Below are 21036 nucleotides of genomic sequence, written 5' to 3'. Positions count from 1 at the left end.
AAGAATCCACTTGTTTTCTTGTTTGTTAATTAAGTATGAATTTGGTGACTATTTGATGAAGTAATACACAGTTGGTGGATCTTGGTGGCTATTTAGTTAAGTATGAATTTGGTGACTACTTGATAAGAATCCACTTGTTTTCCTGTTGTTATTGGTGGTGTTTTTTTAGGGATATTGAAAGATTGATAGAAGTTGGGGATAAATTGGTATTGGTGATTTTTATACATACTTATATTTATTTCTAATATTAATAGAGATGCTTGAGCCTTCGCTATATATTGCTGTTGTAGTTGGCTTGCACTTGGACGTCTCATACCCTAATTTACTTCCGAAATAGGTATGTCACGTTGCTTTCCCTCCGTGCTAGGCTACTATGGTTACTGATGAGCGGATAATTTATACGCTTTTTGGCATTGTTTTTACATAGTTTTTAGTATAATTTAGTTAGTTTTTAGTATATTTTTATTAGTTTTTAAATAAAAATCACATTTCTGGACTTTACTATGAGTTTGTGTATTTTTCTGTGATTTCAGGTAATTTCTGGCTGAAATTGAGGGACTTGAGCAAAAATCTAATTCAGAGGCTGAAGAAGGACTGCAGATGCTGTTGGATTCTGACCTCCCTGCACTCGAAGTAGATTTTCTAGAGCTACAGAAACCCAATTGGCTCGCTCTCAATTGCGTTGGAAAGTAAACATCCAAGGATTTCCATAAATATATAATAGTCCATACTTTGCATGAGTTTTGAAGACGCAAACTGGCGTCCAAACGCTAGTTTGTTGCCCTATTCTGAAGTTAAACGCCAGAAACAAGTTGCAAACTAGAGTTAAACGCCAGAAATAGGCTGCAACCTGGTGTTTAACTCCAAGAGAAGCCTCTACACGTGTAAAGCTCAATGCTCAGCCCAAGCACACACCAATTAGGTCTCGGAAGTGGATTTCTGCATCATTTACTTATTTTCTGTAACCCTAGCTACTAGTTTAGTATAAAAGCTACCTTTTAGTGATTTATTTTATATCTTTGGACGTTTAGTCCTCAGACCGAGGTCTTGGTCATTCTGGTTCCCCCTCTGGGGCCGAAGCCAATGAACACTATTATCACTTATGTAATTTCAACGGTAGAGTTTCTACACACCATAGATTAAGGTGTGGAGCTCTGCTGTTCCTTATGAATTAATGCAAAGTACTATTGTTTTCCTATTCAACTCAAGCATATTTCTTCTCTAAGATATTCATTCGCACACAAGAACATGATGAATGTGATGATTATGTGACGCTCATTACCATTCTCACCTATGAACGCGTGCCTGACAACCACTTCAGTTCTACATGGAAACAAGCTTGAATGTGTATCTCTTGGGTTTCTAATCTAATATTAAAACCTTCGTGGTATAGGCTAGAATTATTGGCGGCCATTCTTGAGATCCGAAAAGTCTAAACCTTGTCTGTGGTATTCCGAGTAGGATCTGGGAAGGGATGACTGTGACGAGCTTCAAACTCGTGAGTGTTGGGCGTGTGACAGACGTAAAAGGATCAATGGATCCTATTCCAACATGATCGAGAACCGACAGATGATTAGCCATGCGGTGACAGCGCCTTTGGACCATTTTCACTGAGAGGACGGGAAGTAGCCATTGACAACAGTGATGCCCAACATACAGCTTGCCATGGAAAGGAATATGAATGATTGGATGAAAGCAGTAGGAAAGCAGAGGTTCAGAAGGAACAAAAGCAACTCCATACGCTTATCTGAAATTCTCACCAATGAATTACATAAGTATTTCTACCCTATTTTATATTTTAATTATATTTTAATTATCAAATCTCCATAACCATTTGAATCTGCCTGACTGAGATTTACAAGGTGACCATAGCTTGCTTCAAGCCGACAATCTCCGTGGGATCGACCCTTACTCACGTAAGGTTTATTACTTGGACGACCCAGTGCACTTGCTGGTTAGTTGTGCGGAGTTGTGAAAAAGAATTAAGATTATGAACGTGCGCACCAAGTTTTTGGCGCCGTTGATGGGGAGCAAACAATCACGATTTCGTGCACCATGTTTTTGGCGCCGTTGCCGGGGATTGTTCGAGTTTGGACAACTGACGGTTCATCTTGTTGCTCAGATTAGGTAATTTTATTATAATTTTAAGCTTCTTGTTTTTATTATTTTTATTTTTATTTTCGAAAAAAATTTTCAAAAAAAAAAACAAAATAATTTGAAAATAAATTATTCTATGACTTTAGAATTTTTAAGAATGAATTCTAGAGTTTCATGAGATATGTTGAATCCTGGCTAGCTGTTAAGCCATGTCTAATCTTTTGGACCGAGGTTTCACTTATCCTTAGAAGAGCTTCTTTGTCTTTCTCATCAAATTAGCTGTTGTATGTAATGTTCTGCTGAAGCTTGGCTGTCCATTGGCCATGTCTAGTGTTTTGCACTGGAGCTTTCACTAAAAGCTTGGCTGGCTAGTAAGCCATGTCTAATTCCTGGACCGGAGCTTTAGACTAACATTGCATGATTCCTGGAATTCTTATTAAAAATTTTGAAATCCTTATTTTTCTTTTTCAAAATAATTTTTTCGAAAAATCCAAAAAAAAAAATTTACAAAATCATAAAACCAAAAATAATTCTGTGTTTCTTGTTTGAGTCTAGTGTCAAATTGTAAGTTTGGTGTCAATTGCATATTTTTAATTTTCCTTTAATTTTCGAAAATTCATCATATGTTCTTCATTAATCTTCAAATTGTTCTTAATGATTTTCCTTATTTGATCTTTAAATTTTCTTGTTTTGTGTCTTTTCTTGTTTTTCATATGCATTTTCAAATAGTTAGTGTCTCAACATTAAAAATTTTTAAGTTTGGTGTCTTGCATGTTTTTCTTTTCTTAAAAATTTTCAAAAACATGTTCTTGATGTTCATCTTGACATTCAAAGTGTTCTTGGTGTTCATCTTGACATTCAAAGTGTTCTTGCATGCATTGTGTGTTTTGATTCATAATTTTCATGTTTTGAGTCTTTTTGTTGTTTTTCTCTTTCTTCATTAAAAATTCAAAAATAAAAAAATATCTTTCCCTTTTTTTTTGCTCATAAATTTTGAAAATTTAGTTGTTTCTTATGAGTCAAATCAAATTTTCAATTTAAAAATTCTATCTTTTTCAAATATTTTTTTTAAAAATCAAATCTTTTTCATTTTTCTTTCATATTTTCGAAAATTCAAATTGATTTTCAAAAAAATCTTTTTTCTTATTTTGTTTTATATTTTCAAAATCTTTACTAACAATTAATGTGATTGATTCAAAAATTTTAAAGTTTGTTACTTGCCTATTAAGAAAGGTTCAATCTTTAAATTTTAGAATCATATCTTTTAGTTTCTTGTTAGTCAAGTAATCAACTTCAATTTTCAAAATCAAATCTTTTTAATTTCCTTTTCAAATCTTTTTCAATTTAAATTTTCAATCATATCTTTCAATCATATCTTTTTCAAAACTTAATTTCAAAATCTTTTCTAACACTACAAGAAAAAGCGTATTTATCGACGAAAAAAATCGACGGCTATCTCTCCCGTCGATATTTTTCGACGGCTTGCCGTCGATATTTAAAAAAAATAATAATTAAAAATAAAATAATAAAATCGACAGTCTTGTCGTCGATTTTTTGATGATGCATTAAATCTCTTTTAATTATCATCATATTGTAGACGAAGCGGGGGATGAAAATACTTTTATATTAAAATCGACAGACATAGCGTCTATTTTTATATTTAAAATATCGACAACATTACCGTCGATAAATTTAAACGTTCCGGATTGTTTCTTAAAATACGAAGCGGGGGGTGAAAATACTTTTATATTAAAATCGACAAACATAGCGTCTATTTTTATATTTAAAATATCGACAACGTTTCCGTCGATAAATTTAAACGTTCCAGATTGTTTCTTAAAATATAAAGCGGGGGATGAAAATACTTTTATATTAAAAATTTAAAATCGACAGACATAGCGTCTATTTTTATATTTAAAATATCGACAACATTTTCGTCGATAAATTTGAACGTTCCAGATTTTTTTTTAAAATCAAATAAATGATGTGAATTGAATGTATAAAATAGACGCTAAGAACGTTGATTTTTTTTCAAAATAAAATCGACATACATACCGTCGATTTTTATTGCTAAAAACACGAGTCCGCGCCCACTTCCCGCCCCGAGTTCAGAAAAAAAATTTTTATCATTTTCTTTTCTTCTCTTTTCTTTTCTGCATTCCACTTCTTTTCTGCATTCAGAAACACAATTTCAGACCACTTCACGGTTGCGCCACCATCACTCAGTTTGCTCGCGCCGCCACTGTCGCTCCTCTTGCTCGCGCCACCACTGTCGCTCCTCTTGCTGGCGCTGCCTGTCGCTCCGTTGCTGCCGTGCCACACAGTCGCTCCTTCTCTCTGTTGCCGTCGTAGCTCCTCCTACTTTGGTCCTTCTCCGCTCTCTCTCAATCGAACTCACAAAAACCAGGTATCATTTTCTGACTGTTACTGAACTCTTTTCAAAGCCAACTTTAGTTTCATTTGGAAATCCCATATTTCAGGTGTAAACTATGACCTAATTGTAATATCCTATTTTCTAAATCTAGAAATTCTGGTCATGTTTATTCTGGTCATAATTTGCTGCTTCATGAATTCTTAATATATTATTTCTCTGCTAATATTCTTTCTCTGCTTAATTGAAATGATTGTGGTACTTATTTCATACTCTCCTTTTGTACTGATTTTTGGTTAGGGATTTTACTTTTGTTCTGATTTGGATTTTGCTTTTGTTATGATTTGGCTTGCTGTTTGTCTTAAATAAATAATTTAAGAAAAACTTCTTTTCATCATAAATGCATTATGAATGTTTTTTTTTAAAAAAGAAAAAAAAATCTTTTGAAGAGCATTGTTTTGTTACTTGTGATCTGTTTCTATGCATCAATTCTCATCCACTGTAGTTAGTTAACGAATGAAGTGCTGGCTCTGTTATTTTTTGATTGAGTAAGAAGAAGGAGTGAGTAAGAAAAACCCCGCCTGAGCATGAGACTGAACCATTTTCTAAGTAGTCCTTGAATCCTGGTACAACTTTGTTGTTGGACCATTTTGCTTCTTGCAGAAACGATTTTCACAAATCACACCACTGATATCATAAGTATAGACATATCAATCAATTTATGAATCCTCATAATAATTGTGTAGATAATAGTGAAAACATTAATTTAGGAATCTAATTAAGAGTTAATAAGACTTGATTAAACTTAGGAAAAGTATAGTACATACAGCTTTTTTGAGATAGGGAAGCCACTTGACTGCATGATCTTTGAAGATATCAAAAGCCATTTCATTGATAGTGGTATAAAGCGCTAGGAAGCACAATATCATGTAGTCTGGAAGATTGTTAATGGTATTTACATCCCATCTGATATAAAAGCATGCATATAATAATAATTAAATTTTGCCGCATTAAGTTATTGTTATAAATATATACTAAATAATATAATAAAGCAACCTCTCAATAGCATCCGTGAAGAGAACATCAATTCTCTTTTAAAGTGGCTTGATTCTCTTTTTCATTTTTCTGCATTTGTTATTTTTCATTGGATTTTGGCTAATAATCTTAATGAGTGGCCACCATTTTCATTTTACAACTTGGAGTGCTGAATTTAATCAATCATTTTGAATAGCAATTAGAGTGAAACTATGGTTGTGACTTCTGTCTTGTCAATTATAGTGAAAACTATAAGACATTACTATTGAGTAGATATGCTTGCTTACTTAAAGAAATCTTTTAATGGTTCTTGTTTCTATAAATGTAATGTATTTCCCCTCATCAATTTGATAGAGAGGGAAGAAAAAGAATGGAAGAAGCTCTTCTTGGAAGCCAGATTCAGTCACTATAAAATAACACCATATTTGGTATGAGGTCACTCATTGAAGTTTATCCTTGAATAATAAAAGGCAGCGATATTGATCTATACATTGCTTTATTTTGTTAGGAGTTAAATCTTAGTCATATTTCTGTTAATGATCTAGGCCTCTGCTTTATAACAAGCATATACAATAGCAGTTTATATTGGGAGCCTGTTGTAATAGTTTCTCTCTCGGTGCTTTATAAATAACATTAAACAAACCTATATTAAGCTTCAAAGTTCAAACAGCCTGTGTTTTTGTGCAACAACCTTGTGCTGTTGTGCATATATATTTCCTTCTTTTGTGCAACAACATTGCAGATTGTTGGTATTTAACACCGGCGCTAAGATTCTTGGTATTTAACACTTGCTGCTTGATTGAAGGTTGCTTGGTGGCTTTACATTGGAAGATTGTTGGTAGGGTGTGGGATGGGCCTTCTATCTTTTATGGTAATGTTAAGATTCATAAACTTTCTTATAATTTCAGTTCAAACTTCAAATTGCATTCAGCTGATAAAGTCAAAAGAAACACAAATAATTTTTTTCCCTTTTATATAACATAACAGGTTCCAGTTTATGTAGCAGAAGTAACACCGAAGAATCTCCGAGGAGGATTCACCACGGTTCATCAGGTAAAGTGATAAAATATTCTCTCAAATGTCCTTTTACTTGCATCATGTTTTACATATTTCATGCATTGCATTATTCCAAATCCTTATTATTATGTTGACAGCTTATGATTTGTTGTGGGGTATCATTAACTTATCTTATTGGAGCATTCTTGAATTGGAGGATTTTGGCTCTGATAGGTAAATGACCTTCTTTCTGGTGTTGTTTTAATAAAACATGAAATCAAACAACTGGGTTGATGAAACTGCTCACATCTTTTTCATCTTTGTCTCAGGAATCATTCCTTGTAGTGCACAGGTTCTGAGTCTACCCTTCATTCCTGAGTCTCCTAGGTGGCTGGTTAGTTGTTCCTAGTTGTTTACTATCATTCAAACAAGCAACTAATCATTCTTCACTTTTTATTAAAATGATTGGAATTGCGAAATGTCACCGATACTTACAATCTTCTGCAGGCAAAGGTTGGTCACTTGGCGGGGAACGAAAATTCTTTATAGCTCCTTAGGGGAGAGAATGCCAATGTTTCTCAAGAGGCCACTGAAATTAGAGTATATAACAAGCGTTTGTTCATTCGAGTGCTAAACTCGTGTGTTACAATCTATCTAGAAAGCAGAAGAAGCAAGGAAAAAGATACCACAAAGTCTAACACACTAACATGCACTGTTTTGGTAGGATTATACAAAAGCACTTCAGCAGCATTCAAAAGCTAGCATTATTATATTAGCACTCAGCACTTATTATTATGTTCCCCTTCCTCTAACATTTCTTCAACTGCTTCCTTGAATCTGAGGCTTGCACTCAGCACTCATGAAGAATGTGGTGGAAGCCTGTTTGTGAAGGTGTACATGGAAGGCATTCCAATAGGGAGGAAACTCGACACCACTATTCTCTGGGGTACAGAGATGGATGAAGTTGTAGTTCAACCTGGTGAGAGATGCCATGTCCTCACTTATGAAGATGAAGAAGGAGATCTTGTTATGGTTGGGGATGTTCCTTTGGGAGTAAGTCATCATCATCATCTAAATTCTCTTCTTTCTTTCTTTCTTTAATGAAACTAATTGATATTATATGTTGATGTTGGTGTAGGATGTTTGCTTCCACTGTAAAGAGGTTGAAGATCACAAGGGTAGACACATTCATTACCTCTTGATAATGCAGATCTCTATATGTTTTGGATTAATTAGGTAGCTTCAGGGACACTACTGAGGTTTCCAATTTTGTTCTTAGTACTACTACTACTAGTGTAGTCTTAATTACAAGTGTTGAATCATCAAAACTATTCACAAAGTTAAGTCCTCAGTTATATATACTACATGCATACCTTGCTCACTAGTCACTACTTTCTTCTTTCCTTCAACATGTATAATTAATTAATTAATTAATCCTGTTGTACATTCATTCCTAATTAGTGTATGTCACAGCTTCTTTTTATTAATTAGCTTTTCATAACGGCAAAAGATAAATTGACATATACACATAACAAGTATGAACTAGAAACAAGTAAAGGTTATATTGGCAAAATAATATAGTATAAATTTTATTTTTATATTTAAAAGTTTATTTGTCTTGTTATCTAATATTCTGTATAAATTTTATTTATATATTTAAAAGTTTATTTGTATTAATTGTTTACTATTTTTCAAATAAAAAAAATAATTAAAACATATAACTATTAAAATCGACGGAAAAGTTGTCGCTTTTTAAATTTAAAATAGACAAGAAAAACAAAATATAGACAAATTCTTGGTCGGTATCTAAATTAATAAATCGACGGCAACTGTGTCGATTTTATTGAATCAAATATCGACGGCAGTGTTGTCGATTTTATTAAGCATATTATAGACGAAACTGTTGTTGATTTTATTAAGCATATTATAGACGAAATTATTGTCGATTTAATTGAATCAAATATCGACAGAAATGGCGTCGATTTTATATAATAATATCGACGGAAACTTTGTCAATTTTATTAAGAATGTAAAATTTTCAAACTCATATTATAGACAAAAACGTTGTCGATTTTATTACATTATTATCGACGGCAAGGCAAGCCGTCGATTTTATTAGAATTTTAAAAAATCGACAAGCTTAATAGCGACCATCGTCACCGTCCATTTTGCTGTCGAAATTTAATATTATCGACGGCTTAGCCGTCGATTTGGCCGTCGATTTTAACGATGTTTCTTGTAGTGTAACTTCTTATCTTTTCAAAATTGATTTTCAAAAATTTTCAATTAACTACTTAACTTTTTGATTGATTTTTTTTTTAAAATTCCTATCTTTTTCAAAACCATCTAACTACTTTTTCTTTCACCAATTTTCGAAAACCCCTCCCCTCTTTTTCAAAATTTCTTTTTAAATAACTATTTGTTTTAAATTTTAATTTGATTTAATTTTATTTTTCTTTTTAAATTTTGAATTATAACTAATAGTCAAAATAAAAATAAAAATATTTTTATTTCATTTTATTTAATTTTCGAATTCTTCCCCCTCTCATCTCTTTCTATTTATTTATTTATCTACTAACACTTCTCTTCTACTCATAATTCGAACCCCCCTCTTCTCCCCTGTGTTCGAATTTTTTCTCTTCTCTTCTTCTACTCACAAAAGGAAATCTCTATACTATGACATAGAGGATTCCATATTTTCTTTTCTGTTCTCTTCTTTTTCATATGAGCAGGAACAAGGATAAGAACATTCTTGTTAAAGCTGACCCTGAACCTGAAAGGACTCTGAAGAGGAAGCTAAGGGAAGCTAAGGCACAACCTTCTGGAGAGGATCTGACAGAAATTTTCGTAAAAGAAGGAGACATGGCCAAACCTAATAACAATGGTAGAGATGCAAGGAAGATGCTTGGTGACTTTATTGCACCCTCTTCTAACTTCTATGGAAGAAGCATCTCACTTCCTGCAATTAGAGCAAACAACTTTGAGCTTAAGCCTCGATTAGTTTCTCTAATGCAACAGAACTGCAAGTTTCATGGACTTCCAATGGAAGATCCTCATCAGTTTTTAGCTGAATTCTTGAAAATCTGTGACACTGTCAAGACCAATGGAGTTGATCCCGAGGTCTACAGGCTTATGCTTTTCCCTTTTGCTGTAAGAGACAAAGCTAGAACATGGTTGGATTCACAACCTAAGGATAGCCTGAACTCCTGGGATAAGCTGGTCAGTGCTTTCCTGGCCAAATTCTTTCCACCTCAAAAGATGAGCAAGCTTAGAGTGGAAATCCAAACCTTCAGAAAGAAGGAAGGAGAATCCCTCTATGAAGCTTAGGAAAGATATAAGCAACTGATCAAAAGGTGCCCTACTGACATGCTTCTAGAATGGAGCATCATATGTATATTCTATGATGGTCTGTCTGAGTTGTCAAAAATGTCATTGGACCATTCTGCAGGAGGATCTCTTCACGTGAAAATCCCTGCAGAAGCTCAAGAACTCATTGAAATGGTTGCAAATAACCAGTTCATGTATACCTCTGAGAGGAATTCTGTGAACAATGGGACGCCTCAGAAAAAGGGAGTTCTTGAAATTGATACCCTGAATGCCATATTGGCTCAGAACAAAATATTGACTCAGCAAGTCAATATGATTTCTGAGAGTCTGAATGGATTGCAAGCTGCATCCAACAGTACTAAAGAAGCATCTTCTGAAGAAGAAGCTTATGATCCTGAGAACCCTACAATAGCAGAGGTGCATTATATGGGAGAACCCTATGGAAACACCTATAATCCTTCATGGAGAAATCATCCAAATTTCTCATGGAAGGACCAACAGAAGCCTCAATAAGGCTTCAATAATAATGGTGGAAGGAATAGGTTTAGCAATAGCAAGCCTTTTCCATCATCTTCTCAGCAACAGACAGAGAATTCTAAATAGAGCCATTCTGGCCTGGCAACCATGGTCTCTGATCTATCCAAGACAACACTAAGTTTCATGAATGAAACAAGGTCCTCCATTAGAAATTTGGAGGCACAGGTGGGTCAGCTGAGTAAGAAGACTACTGAAACTCCTCCCAATACTCTCCCAAGCAATACAGAAGAGAATCCCAAGAGAGAGTGCAAGGCCATAACCATGACCAACATGGCCGAACCTGGAGAGAGGGAAGAGAACGTGAATCCCGGTGAGAAAAGCCTCATGGGACGTCCTTTGGACAGAAAGGAGTTTTCCTTTGAGGAACCAAAGGAATCTGAGGCTCATACAGAGACCATAGAGATTCCATTGAACTCCCTTCTTCCATTCATGAGCTCTGATGAAAATTCTTCCTCTGAAGAGGATGAAGACATCACTGAAGAGAAAGTTGCTAAATATCTAGGAGCAATCATGAAGCTGAATGCCAAGTTATTTGGTACTGAGACATGGGAGGATGAACCCCCCTTGTTAACCAATGAACTGAATGCATTAATGAGGCAAACATTGCCTCAGAAAAAACTGGATCCCGGAAAATTCTTCATACCTTGTACCATAGGCACCATGACCTTTGAAAAAGCTCTGTGTGACCTGGGGTCAGGGATAAACCTCATGCCACTCTCTGTAATGGAGAAACTGGGAATCTTTGAGGTACAAGCTGCAAGAATCTCATTAGAGATGGCAGACAAATCCATGAAACAGGCTTATGGACTAGTATAGGACGTGCTAGTGAAGGTTGAAAGCCTTTACATCCCTGCTGATTTCATAATCCTAGACACTGGGAAGGATGAGGATGAATCCATCATCCTTGGCAGACCCTTCCTGGCCACGGCAAAAGCAGTGATTGATGTTGACAGAGGAGAGTTGGTCCTTCAGTTGAATGAGGACTACCTTGTATTCAGAACTCAAGGTTCTCCTTCTATAACCATGGAGAGGAAGCATGAAAAGCTTCTCTCAGTACAGAGTCAAACAAAACTCCCACATTCAAACTCTAAGTTTGGTGTTGGGAGGCCACAACCAAACTCTAAGTTTGGTGTTGAGAGGCCCCAACATTGCTTTGATTTTCTGTGAGGCTCCATGAGAGCTCACTGACTGAGATTTACAAGGTGACCATAGCTTGCTTCAAGCCGACAATATCCGTGGGATCGACCCTTACTCACGTAAGGTTTATTACTTGGACGACCCAGTGCACTTGCTGGTTAGTTGTGCGGAGTTGTGAAAAAGAATTAAGATTATGAACGTGCGCACCAAGTTTTTGGCGCCGTTGATGGGGAACAAACAATCACGATTTCGTGCACCAGTTACTATCTATTTACAACTTATTCCAAGATATTCCAGAGATTGTTATAAAATTATACAAAATGGTTGAACTCAGAATTTTATATGCATATCTTTAGAATTATCTCTCCGGAATAGTAGTGGCCAATTGCATGTGATCAACTTGTGCATGTCACATATTTCAATATGAAGATGTGACACATCCTTATTCCAAGTCTTATATATTTTTTTATGATTCCTTTCTTTAATATTTGTCATGGCAAGTTTTTTTGTAATTTGCTTACCTTCTGTTTTTTTGTTATTCATATGATCATACTTGCAGATTATTCGTGAAGTGTATTGTGGAGCTTTCCATTTGGTTCCTTTATCCGAGGAAGGCCTAGTACAAGCTTGGGGTGATTCAATGATATTTCTTAATTCCCTTCCTAGAAATTCATTTTTGTTTATGTTTGTAAATTTCATGCACACTGTCGTTGCATGTATAGAGAAGACATGGCTAATTTGCTTTGAATTCTATTAATGTAATATTACTTTTTATTGATTAACTTTTTTAAATGACATTTACATATTTTTGTTAATGTTTTTTTATTATTTTTGGAGTGCCTTAGAGTGCATGTAAAAGCATATACTATTTTTTTAATTTGATAAGGATATAGCCACGCTTTTAAAACATGGCAATAAGTTTTTTTCTTAATTTGATAATGATACAGCCACGCTTTTAAAGCGTGGCAATAGGTTCATTTATAGGTACGTTAAAAGCGTAGCCTTATTGTTCCCTATCATCACGCTTTTGAAGAGTACCTGAAACCAACCTTCTGGGCACACTTCAAAAGTGTTACGATATGTGCTCTTTTTGGTACGCTTCTCAAGCGTAGCTATGGTTAATACCTATGGCCACGCTTTTTAAGCATGGGAAGAGATGGAAGCGTGCCAACAAAAGAAGCGTGCCGATAGATCCACAAAAGCATGGCGATAGACCAACTGGCACGCTCGTGGATGTGACCCTTTCATAAGCGTGCCGATAGGTCAAAAAGCGTGGCAAAAAGCTATCGACACGCTTTTTTGCACTTTTCGTCATGCTTTAAAAGTGTGGCAGAAAGCTTATTTTCTTAATTATCCTTTACTTTATGGCATGAGGTAAGACTTGGGGTAATTAGGGTGTTACATGAACATTGATCAACGAGCAGAGAGGAACACCTGTCAATGAGGAAGATAAATGAGCAAAGAGGCTTGCGTCATCGAAGAAGATGAACGAGCAGAGAGAGAAAAGCATGTTTCGAGTGGTAGAGGTTAGGGTTTTTGTGTTTGTGTTCTGAAAAATACAGGTTGGAGTTTTGTGTTTTGAATGACTAATTGAACAAAGCAACAAGCAATTCATGCAGGGTTGGGTTTTTTTTTTCTTAGTTAAGGACGGTGGAAGGAAAATTATAATTTTACAAAAAAATGATATTGATTTATTTTAGACAACATTTATAAGTTGATATTTATTAAAAATTTAAATGCAACTTTCACAAAATGTAACATAGGAATGCAGTAAATGTTGCCCGTTTAATCTATTCAAGCAACACTTTTACATGTTTTTTGATTAATTAAAAGAGAACACTTATAACATGTTGATTAGAAAATGTTGCAATAACCTTATTTTTTTGCAACAAATATTAAGATTTTTTTTATTACTTTAGACAATATTTTTAGACTATTTTAGACAATATTGTTTTTGTTTAGATTACATGTTACTGACGAATGGATTTTCTGCCAGTAAAGAATTTCACAAATAAATTCGTATTGCAAGTATAGTTTCTAAACCAGCAAAGAATCCTTTCGTACCAAAATTTGGTTGTCAACTTAAGCAAACCCAATAAAAATAATAACTGAAGTATTTAAACCTCGGGTCGTCTCTCAAGGAATTGTAGGGAGGTGTATTTATTATTGGTTATGAGTTTTCTGAGAAATTTGGAGTTTGGGCAATGGGCACAAGCATATGATTGTAAATTAAAGCAATGAAAATTAAAAGAGATTTATATTATTCTAAATAAAAAGCCTTCACTAGGGGAATGATTAATTGAAAGTTCTATCCTTGTTGGAATTCTCTCATGTGTAGTATAAAGAGGTTGTTGTTTTAACTTAGTTAACCCTTATTAAATAAAGGAAAGTCAAGTGATTGAGCTAACTCTTATTCGCAAATCCTAGTCCTCTCCCTTGGGAAGGTCTAGCGTTAGTAAATACAGAATTAGCCAACAACTTCCAATTTAACTATCCACTTGAGCATTCCAACTCAAGTGTCTCCTTTTAATCAACCCCCATATCAAGTTGGGAGTCTACTCTGCCATCTTGCATGCCATCTTCGTTGTTGGGAGTTTGGAATAGAAAAGAGAGATGATAATTGAAATAAAATTGGAAGTAATTAAATAAACAATAAAATTAAATGAAAAAGTACTCTTTGAATTAATAATTTAAATGAACATTGAATCTGGAATTGAGAAGAAGAACAAATCCTAATTCTAAAACCTAAGAGAAAGGAGAGAGCCTCTCTCTCTAGAAAACTACATCTAAAACCTAAAATTGTGAATTATGAATGTTGTGTGAATTGTCTCCTTGATCCCCCCCACTTTATAGCCTCTAATATGTGTTTTCTAGGCCGAAAATTGGGTCAGAAACAGCCCAAAAATTGCTGGGGGTGAATTCAAACACGTGCAGGTCGCTGGTTTCACACAGATCCACGCGTGCGCGTCACTTATCCTCAGGGAAACTATGACAAATTATATATCATTTTGAATCCCCAGATGTTAGCTTTCCAACGCAACTGGAACGACCTCATTTGAACCTCTGTAGATCAAGTTATGACCGTTTGAGTGCGAAGAGGTCAGGCTGGACAACTTAGCAGTTCCTTCAGCTTCTTGTATTCCTTCCACTTTTCATACTTCCTTTCCATCCTCTAAGCCATTCCTGCCCTGTAATCTCTGAAATCACTTAACACACATATCATGGCATCGAATGGTATAAAGGGGAATTAATTTTTGGTAATTTAAAGGCTTGGGAAGCAAGTTTCCAATTTATAGAACAGAATAGGAAGGAAAATGTAAAATCATGCAATTTATATGAATAAGTGAGTAAAGAGTTGATAAAATCCACTCAAATTAGCACAAGATAAACCATAAAATAGTGGTTTATCAATCTCTCCATACTTAAATATTAGCATATCCTCATGCTAAGCTCAGGAGAAGCTACAAAGCAGTGAAGAGGAATGGTAGAAAGTATGAGATGCAACCTATCTATATGAATGCAACTACATGCAAAATATTTCTACCTACTTGGTTAAAAGTAAACAAGTTCTCCAAGACAAACATAAATCAGATTCCACTAATTTAAATCATACAATAAAAATAAGTAAACTTGTAAGAAGATAGCTCATGAAAGTAGGGAACATAGAATTAAGCATTGAACCCTCACAGGAAGTGTATATGCATTCTAATCGCTCAAGTGTCTAGGGTTGATCACTCTACTCTTCTCTAGTCATGCTTTCTAAAACTTTGTTCTTCATCTAACCAATCAACAAATGTTTAATGCACAAATGCAAACATCATGAGGTCTTTTCAGGGTTGTAATGGGGCTAAGGTAAGGGTGAGGATATATGTATGGCCAAGTGAGCTATAATATGAATCTTTGATTAACCTAAGCTCTTACCTAACACACACACACTCTATATAACTTCTAAATTCATGCCTAGCTACCCAAAGTTCCCACTTTTGTATCACATACTCATGTATCAACTTTTCTTTAATTTTATCACATATGCATTGATCTTTTATTAAATTTAACATTTGGGTAATTTTATCCCCTTATTCAAATTAATTGAATATTTTTGGGTTTTCTTTTTTTTTTTAAATCATAAAAGCAAACATAACTTATCAATGCACATGGATTTTTAATTTTTCTATTTTCACATGAGTAGGTACCCAAATTCTCAATATTTAATCAAAATAAAAACATAACACATTCCCTTATTAACCCATGTTCCCACAGTTTCCCCACACTTAGTTGATACATAATCTCTATCTTAAGCTAACCAAATATTCAATTTGGGGTAATTAATTATTTTTCCGCTTAAGACTAGTGATGTGGTAAAATATAGAACAAATGGGATTAAAAGGCTCAAAGTGGCTAACAAAGGTAAATGAAGGGTAGGCTATCTGGGATAAGTGAGTTAATAATCAAATAATGGCCTCAATCATATGCAAGCATGTAACACATTAAACATTGGACATATAGACTGGAACAAAATATAGATTACAATCATAGAGAAGGAAACACACAAGAATAAAATATTATGGTTAAATAATGTAACCATGCAATTAAGCTCAAATCTCACAGGTTGTGTGTTTTTAACTAAAAAACTATGTTCCAATTTACAACTTCCAATCAAGTTTAACAAAAATTTTCAATTTAAATTAGTGAAATACTATAAAAAGGTCTTGAAAAGAAACTCATTTCTTTAGCCAAGTGGTAGCTAAATGCATAAAATCAAACAAACATGCAATGAAACATGCAAATGCAACAATATACCAACAAATAAAATAAAACATTGGTGTTGAAATAGGAAATGACTAACCCATGGAAGTCGGTATCGACCTCCCCACACTTAAAGATTGCACTGTCCTCGGTGCATGCTAAGATGTACAAGTGGATGGGTGGCTCCAACTGACACTTTTCTCCAAGGATTGTGCAAATTTGTTTGTCTCCCCATGTAAAAGTTTTCTGTTTTCCTTCCTCAGTGGCCATCCTGAAAGAAGAGGAAAAAGAAGAAAAGAAACCCAAAGACAAAGATAGGAAACAGATAAAGTATAGGTGGGTTAATGCCAAATAATGAGGGCCTCAATTACATGGTAGCTACAACATACAAGTGAGAAAACAGTAGAAGCGCATGGCATATCAACAGTGCAAAAATTGCAACAATGGGGAAGAGAGTGTGGGTAATGCAAGATAGTATAAGTGCGTATCAATGCAAATGGAAAGCAAGTATCATAAAAGAGTAGCATTGACTTATGAAGAATAATACCCAATCAGAATAAAACAAGTCATGAAGCACCAGAATAATTTAAGAAAAGATGCAACAGTTGAATAAGAAAATTTAACACCAATGGAAAAATAATAAATTTAGAAAAGAAAATAAAAAATGCACAAAATTAAAATGCAATAAATGAAAGTATGCAAATAAATCAAGTAAAATAGAATGAAAGTGAAGAGGGATGAGAAGAAAGCGAGAAAAGAAGAAAAAAGTGAGAAGGGAGGAAGAAAGAAGGAGAAAAGAGAGAAGAAAGGAGAAGAATGGAATCTGCGAAGCGACGCATAAGCGTCGCCCACGCGTACGCGTGGGTGTGCAAAAGAAGAGGTGATGCGTAAGCGTCGTCCACGCTTATGCGTGGGTGAGCAAGAATCCTAGTGACGCGTAAGCGTCGGTCACGCATACGCGTGACCATTGGTTGTGCTAAACGCACAATACCAGCACCAAGGCAACACAACTCTCGGCCAAATCACCCATTGATGCCAATCTGGCGATCCACGCATACGCGTCGCTGATGCTTACGCGTGGGGTGACTAAAATACGGGTGACGCGCACACGTCACCCACGCGTACGCGTAGGTTGGCTCGTGCATAAGGCACCCTTCCTGCACAGCTCCCACGTAACTTTCTGTAAGGTTTAGCGTCGCATGTGACGTGTGCGCGTGGGATGCGCTTTTCTTTCTCCTTTTTTTTATGCAGTATGCAGAATACAAAATGCAGATGCTGATGCAGACATTATGAATGAACTCTAAGAAAAATAGAATAAAATAAAACTAAGAATAAAACAGAATAAAATAAAACTAAGACTGGAAAAGAACGATCATACCATGGTGGGTTGTCTCCCACCTAGCACTTTTAGTTAAAGTCCTTAAGTTGGACATTTGGTGAGCTTCTTGTCAGGGCAGCTTATGCTTGAACTCCTCCAGGAATCTCCACCAATGTTTGTAATTCCAATGGCCTCTAGGGTCCCAAACTAGGCGTAAAGAGCCTTCAAGCAAGTTAAAGCAAGTGACAAGGCCCCAAGAGTGTTGATTGCTAGACTGAATTTCGGGGTTCCAAACCTTGCTTTTGCACCCGTCCTTGCCGTGATCATCATTGTTCCAACCGGGTGGCACGCAATTTAAATTCTCATTGAGACATCCAAACAGCTTCCTAGACCTATACAATTTAGTATTCTTCCAACCATGATAATTCAGTCGTGTGCTTCCTACCACAATGAACCTAGGATTGTGTTGCCAACCACTAACCATCTCCCTCTTACTCTTATAGCCACAAAGAGCTCTGCGTTGCTCATCCATCTCAAGCAAGGCATATTCAAGTGGGCTAATTAAGCTTAGAGATGAAAGATTTACCCACTTGAATGAAGGGATGGATGGTGATGGCTTTGGGGGGGAGGTCTCGAACAACTTTGGCAAGGTGATTTCCAGCTCCATTCCCTTGAGTTCTTCCTTGACAACTTCCACCTCTTTGCAAGCTTCTTCAATATCAACCTCTACCTCTTGGTAGCTTTCTTCTAATTCGATCTCTTCTTAACTGTTCACCAAGGGCATGGGAGGTTGTGTTTCTTCTTCTTTAATCTCCATGTCAAGTCCAATAGGAGAGGATTCAAATGTAGATAAGAATTCATCAATGATTGAATCCATCTCTTGATCATCCCCTTCAAAGTCTTTAACCATGATATGCCTTGGAGGTTGTACACCCTCCTCAACATCAATTTCGAACATCTTAGAAGGAGGCTCTATGACTTGAGGTTCCCATGGAGGTTCCGCATCTCCTAAATCTTCAACCAATTCTTCTTCTTTGAGAATTCTGGCTTCCTCTACTTGTTCTAGTATAAAGTCATGCTCCTTACTGTGCATCGGGGCTTCTAGTATCTCCTTCGTACTATGTTCCTTATTAGATTCTCCACATAAAGCCATGGGGATTCCTTAAACGTCTGAATGTTGGGAGGCTAATCAATTTATCGCTTGCTCCAATTGGTGAAGAGTTGCATGAAATTGATCCACTATTTCCTTGAGACGATCCTTTGATTCTTATTCTGCTCGGATTGCATGATTAGGATCATATAGCTCTTGGGTCAATGGATATGGACATGGTGCATAGGGAAGTGGTGGTTCTTGGGAGTAATTGAGTTGGAATTGGAGTGGATACTGGTTAGAGTCATATGGAGGTCAATGGTTGTAGGTGACTTGTGAATATGGTGGTTCAAAGCTATGTTGAGGAGGTGGTTCATAGGCATATGATGGGGCTTGTTGGTAACTACAAGTGGGTCCACCATATCTATCATTTTGGTATGGACCTCGGAATGGCTTTTGGCCATAGTAATTTGGTGGGGGTTGGTTGTCACGAAGGGGTTCACCATAACTATTGTCTTGGCATGCATTGTAGGATGGTCGTTGTCCATGGTACTTTGGAAAGCGTTGTTGCCGAAAGGGTTGATCAGATCCTCGTGGCTCCTTCCATCTTTGATTGCTTCGACCTTGATGCATGCTCCTGTTATAACTTCCATTCCTTACAACAACATTGGAACCAAACTTAAAGTCAGAGGGGTGAGAACTCAAAGTAGCTAATAAAAAATTAAAAACAAAAACAAATAAACAGCAAAAGAAAATATTTACAATAACCAATAATAAGGCACACGTTTGCGATTTTCCGGTAACGGCGCCATTTTGACGAATGGATTTTCTGCCAATAAAGAATTTCACAAATAAATTCTCGTTGCAAGTATAGTTTCTAAACCAGCAAAGAATCCTTTCGTACAAAAATTTAATTGTCACTTAAGCAAACCCAATAAAAATAATAACCGAAGTATTTAAACCTCGGGTCATCTCTCAAGGAATTGCAGGGAGGTGTATTTATTATTGGTTATGAGTTTTCTGAGAAATTTGGAGTTTGGGCAATGGGCACAAGCATATGATTGTAAATTAAAGCAATGAAAATTAAAAGAGATTTATATTATTCTAAATAAAAAGCCTTGACTGGGGGAATGATTAATTTAGAAGTTCTATCCTTGTTGGAATTCTCTCGTGTGTAGTATAAAGAGGTTGTTGTTTTCACTTAGTTAACCCTTACTAAATAAAGAAAAGTCAAGTAATTGAGCTAACTCTTATTCGGAAATCCTAGTCCTCTCCCTTGGGAAGGTCTAGCGTTAGTAAATACAGAATTAGCCAAAACTTCCAATTTAACTATTCACTTGAGCATTCCAACTCAAGTGTCTCCTCTTAATCAACCCCCATATCAAGTTGGGAGTCTACTCTGCCATCTTGCATGCCATCATCGTTGTTGGGAGTTTGGAATAGAAAAGAGAGATGATAATTGAAATAAAATTGGAAGCAATTAAATAAACAATAAAATTAAATGAAAAAATACTCTTTGCATTAATAATTTAAATGAACATTGAACCTGGAATTGAGAAGAAGAAGAAATCCTAATCCTAAAACCTAAGAGAGAGGAGAGAGCCTCTCTCTCTCTAGAAAACTACATCTAAAACCTAAAATTGTGAATTATGAATGTTGTGTGAATTGTCTCCTTGATCCCCCCACTTTATAGCCTCTAATCTGTGTTTTCTGGGCCGAAAACTGAGTCAGAAACAGCCCAGAAATTGCTGGGGCGAATTCAAACACGTGCAGATCGCTGGTTTCGCTAAGGGAAACTATGACAAATTATACAACGCAACTAGAATCACCTCATTTGGACTTCTGTAGCTCAAGTTATGATCGTTTGAGTGCGAAGAGGTCAGGCTGGACAGCTTAGTAGTTCCTTCAACTTCTTGTATTCCTTCTACTTTTGCATGCTTCCTTTCCATCCTCTGAGCCATTCCTGTCCTGTAATCTCTGAAATCACTTAACACACATATCACGACATCGAATGATATAAAAGGGAATTAATTTTGGGTAAAATTTAAAGGTTTGGGAAGCAAGTTTCTAATTTATAGAACAGAATTAGGAGGGAAAATGTAAAACCATGCAATTTATATGAATAAGTGAGTAAAAAGTTGATAAAAACCACGCAAATTAGCACAAGATAAACCATAAAATAGTGATTTATCAGTTACCATAAATAAAAATTGTTGTAGTGATTTGATCTACTTCTATATCTTTTTTTAATCAAACTAAAATAAATAAATAAATAAAATTGATTTAGTTGCCTCTAGATTTTATTATTACTGATCAACAGGCACACTCCCAATTTAGTTTCCAGTGTTTTGGATATCTCCCGAAAAAATCGTATTAAATTAT

The 21036-nt window shown here is 35.5% G+C and overlaps 1 protein-coding gene across 1 annotated transcript; it reads left to right on the top strand.

The window, feature by feature from the left end:
- The first annotated feature begins 6297 nt into the window (after positions 1–6297).
- On the top strand, positions 6298–7564 carry LOC112776683 (sugar transporter ERD6-like 5). The gene is made up of 5 exons (XM_072227299.1): positions 6298–6374; positions 6491–6556; positions 6658–6733; positions 6829–6893; positions 7007–7564. Exons 1-5 carry the CDS (start codon positions 6354–6356, stop codon positions 7046–7048), a joined length of 270 nt encoding a protein of 89 aa, XP_072083400.1. The 5' UTR covers positions 6298–6353; the 3' UTR covers positions 7049–7564.
- Positions 7565–21036: the final 13472 nt, after the last annotated feature.

Source organism: Arachis hypogaea, chromosome 19 (genome assembly GCF_003086295.3).
Source record: "Arachis hypogaea cultivar Tifrunner chromosome 19, arahy.Tifrunner.gnm2.J5K5, whole genome shotgun sequence".
NCBI classification, from domain to species: Eukaryota; Viridiplantae; Streptophyta; class Magnoliopsida; order Fabales; family Fabaceae; genus Arachis; species Arachis hypogaea.
The sequence above is the reverse complement of the archived record's forward strand: the minus strand, read 5'-3'. Positions and strand labels throughout refer to the sequence as shown.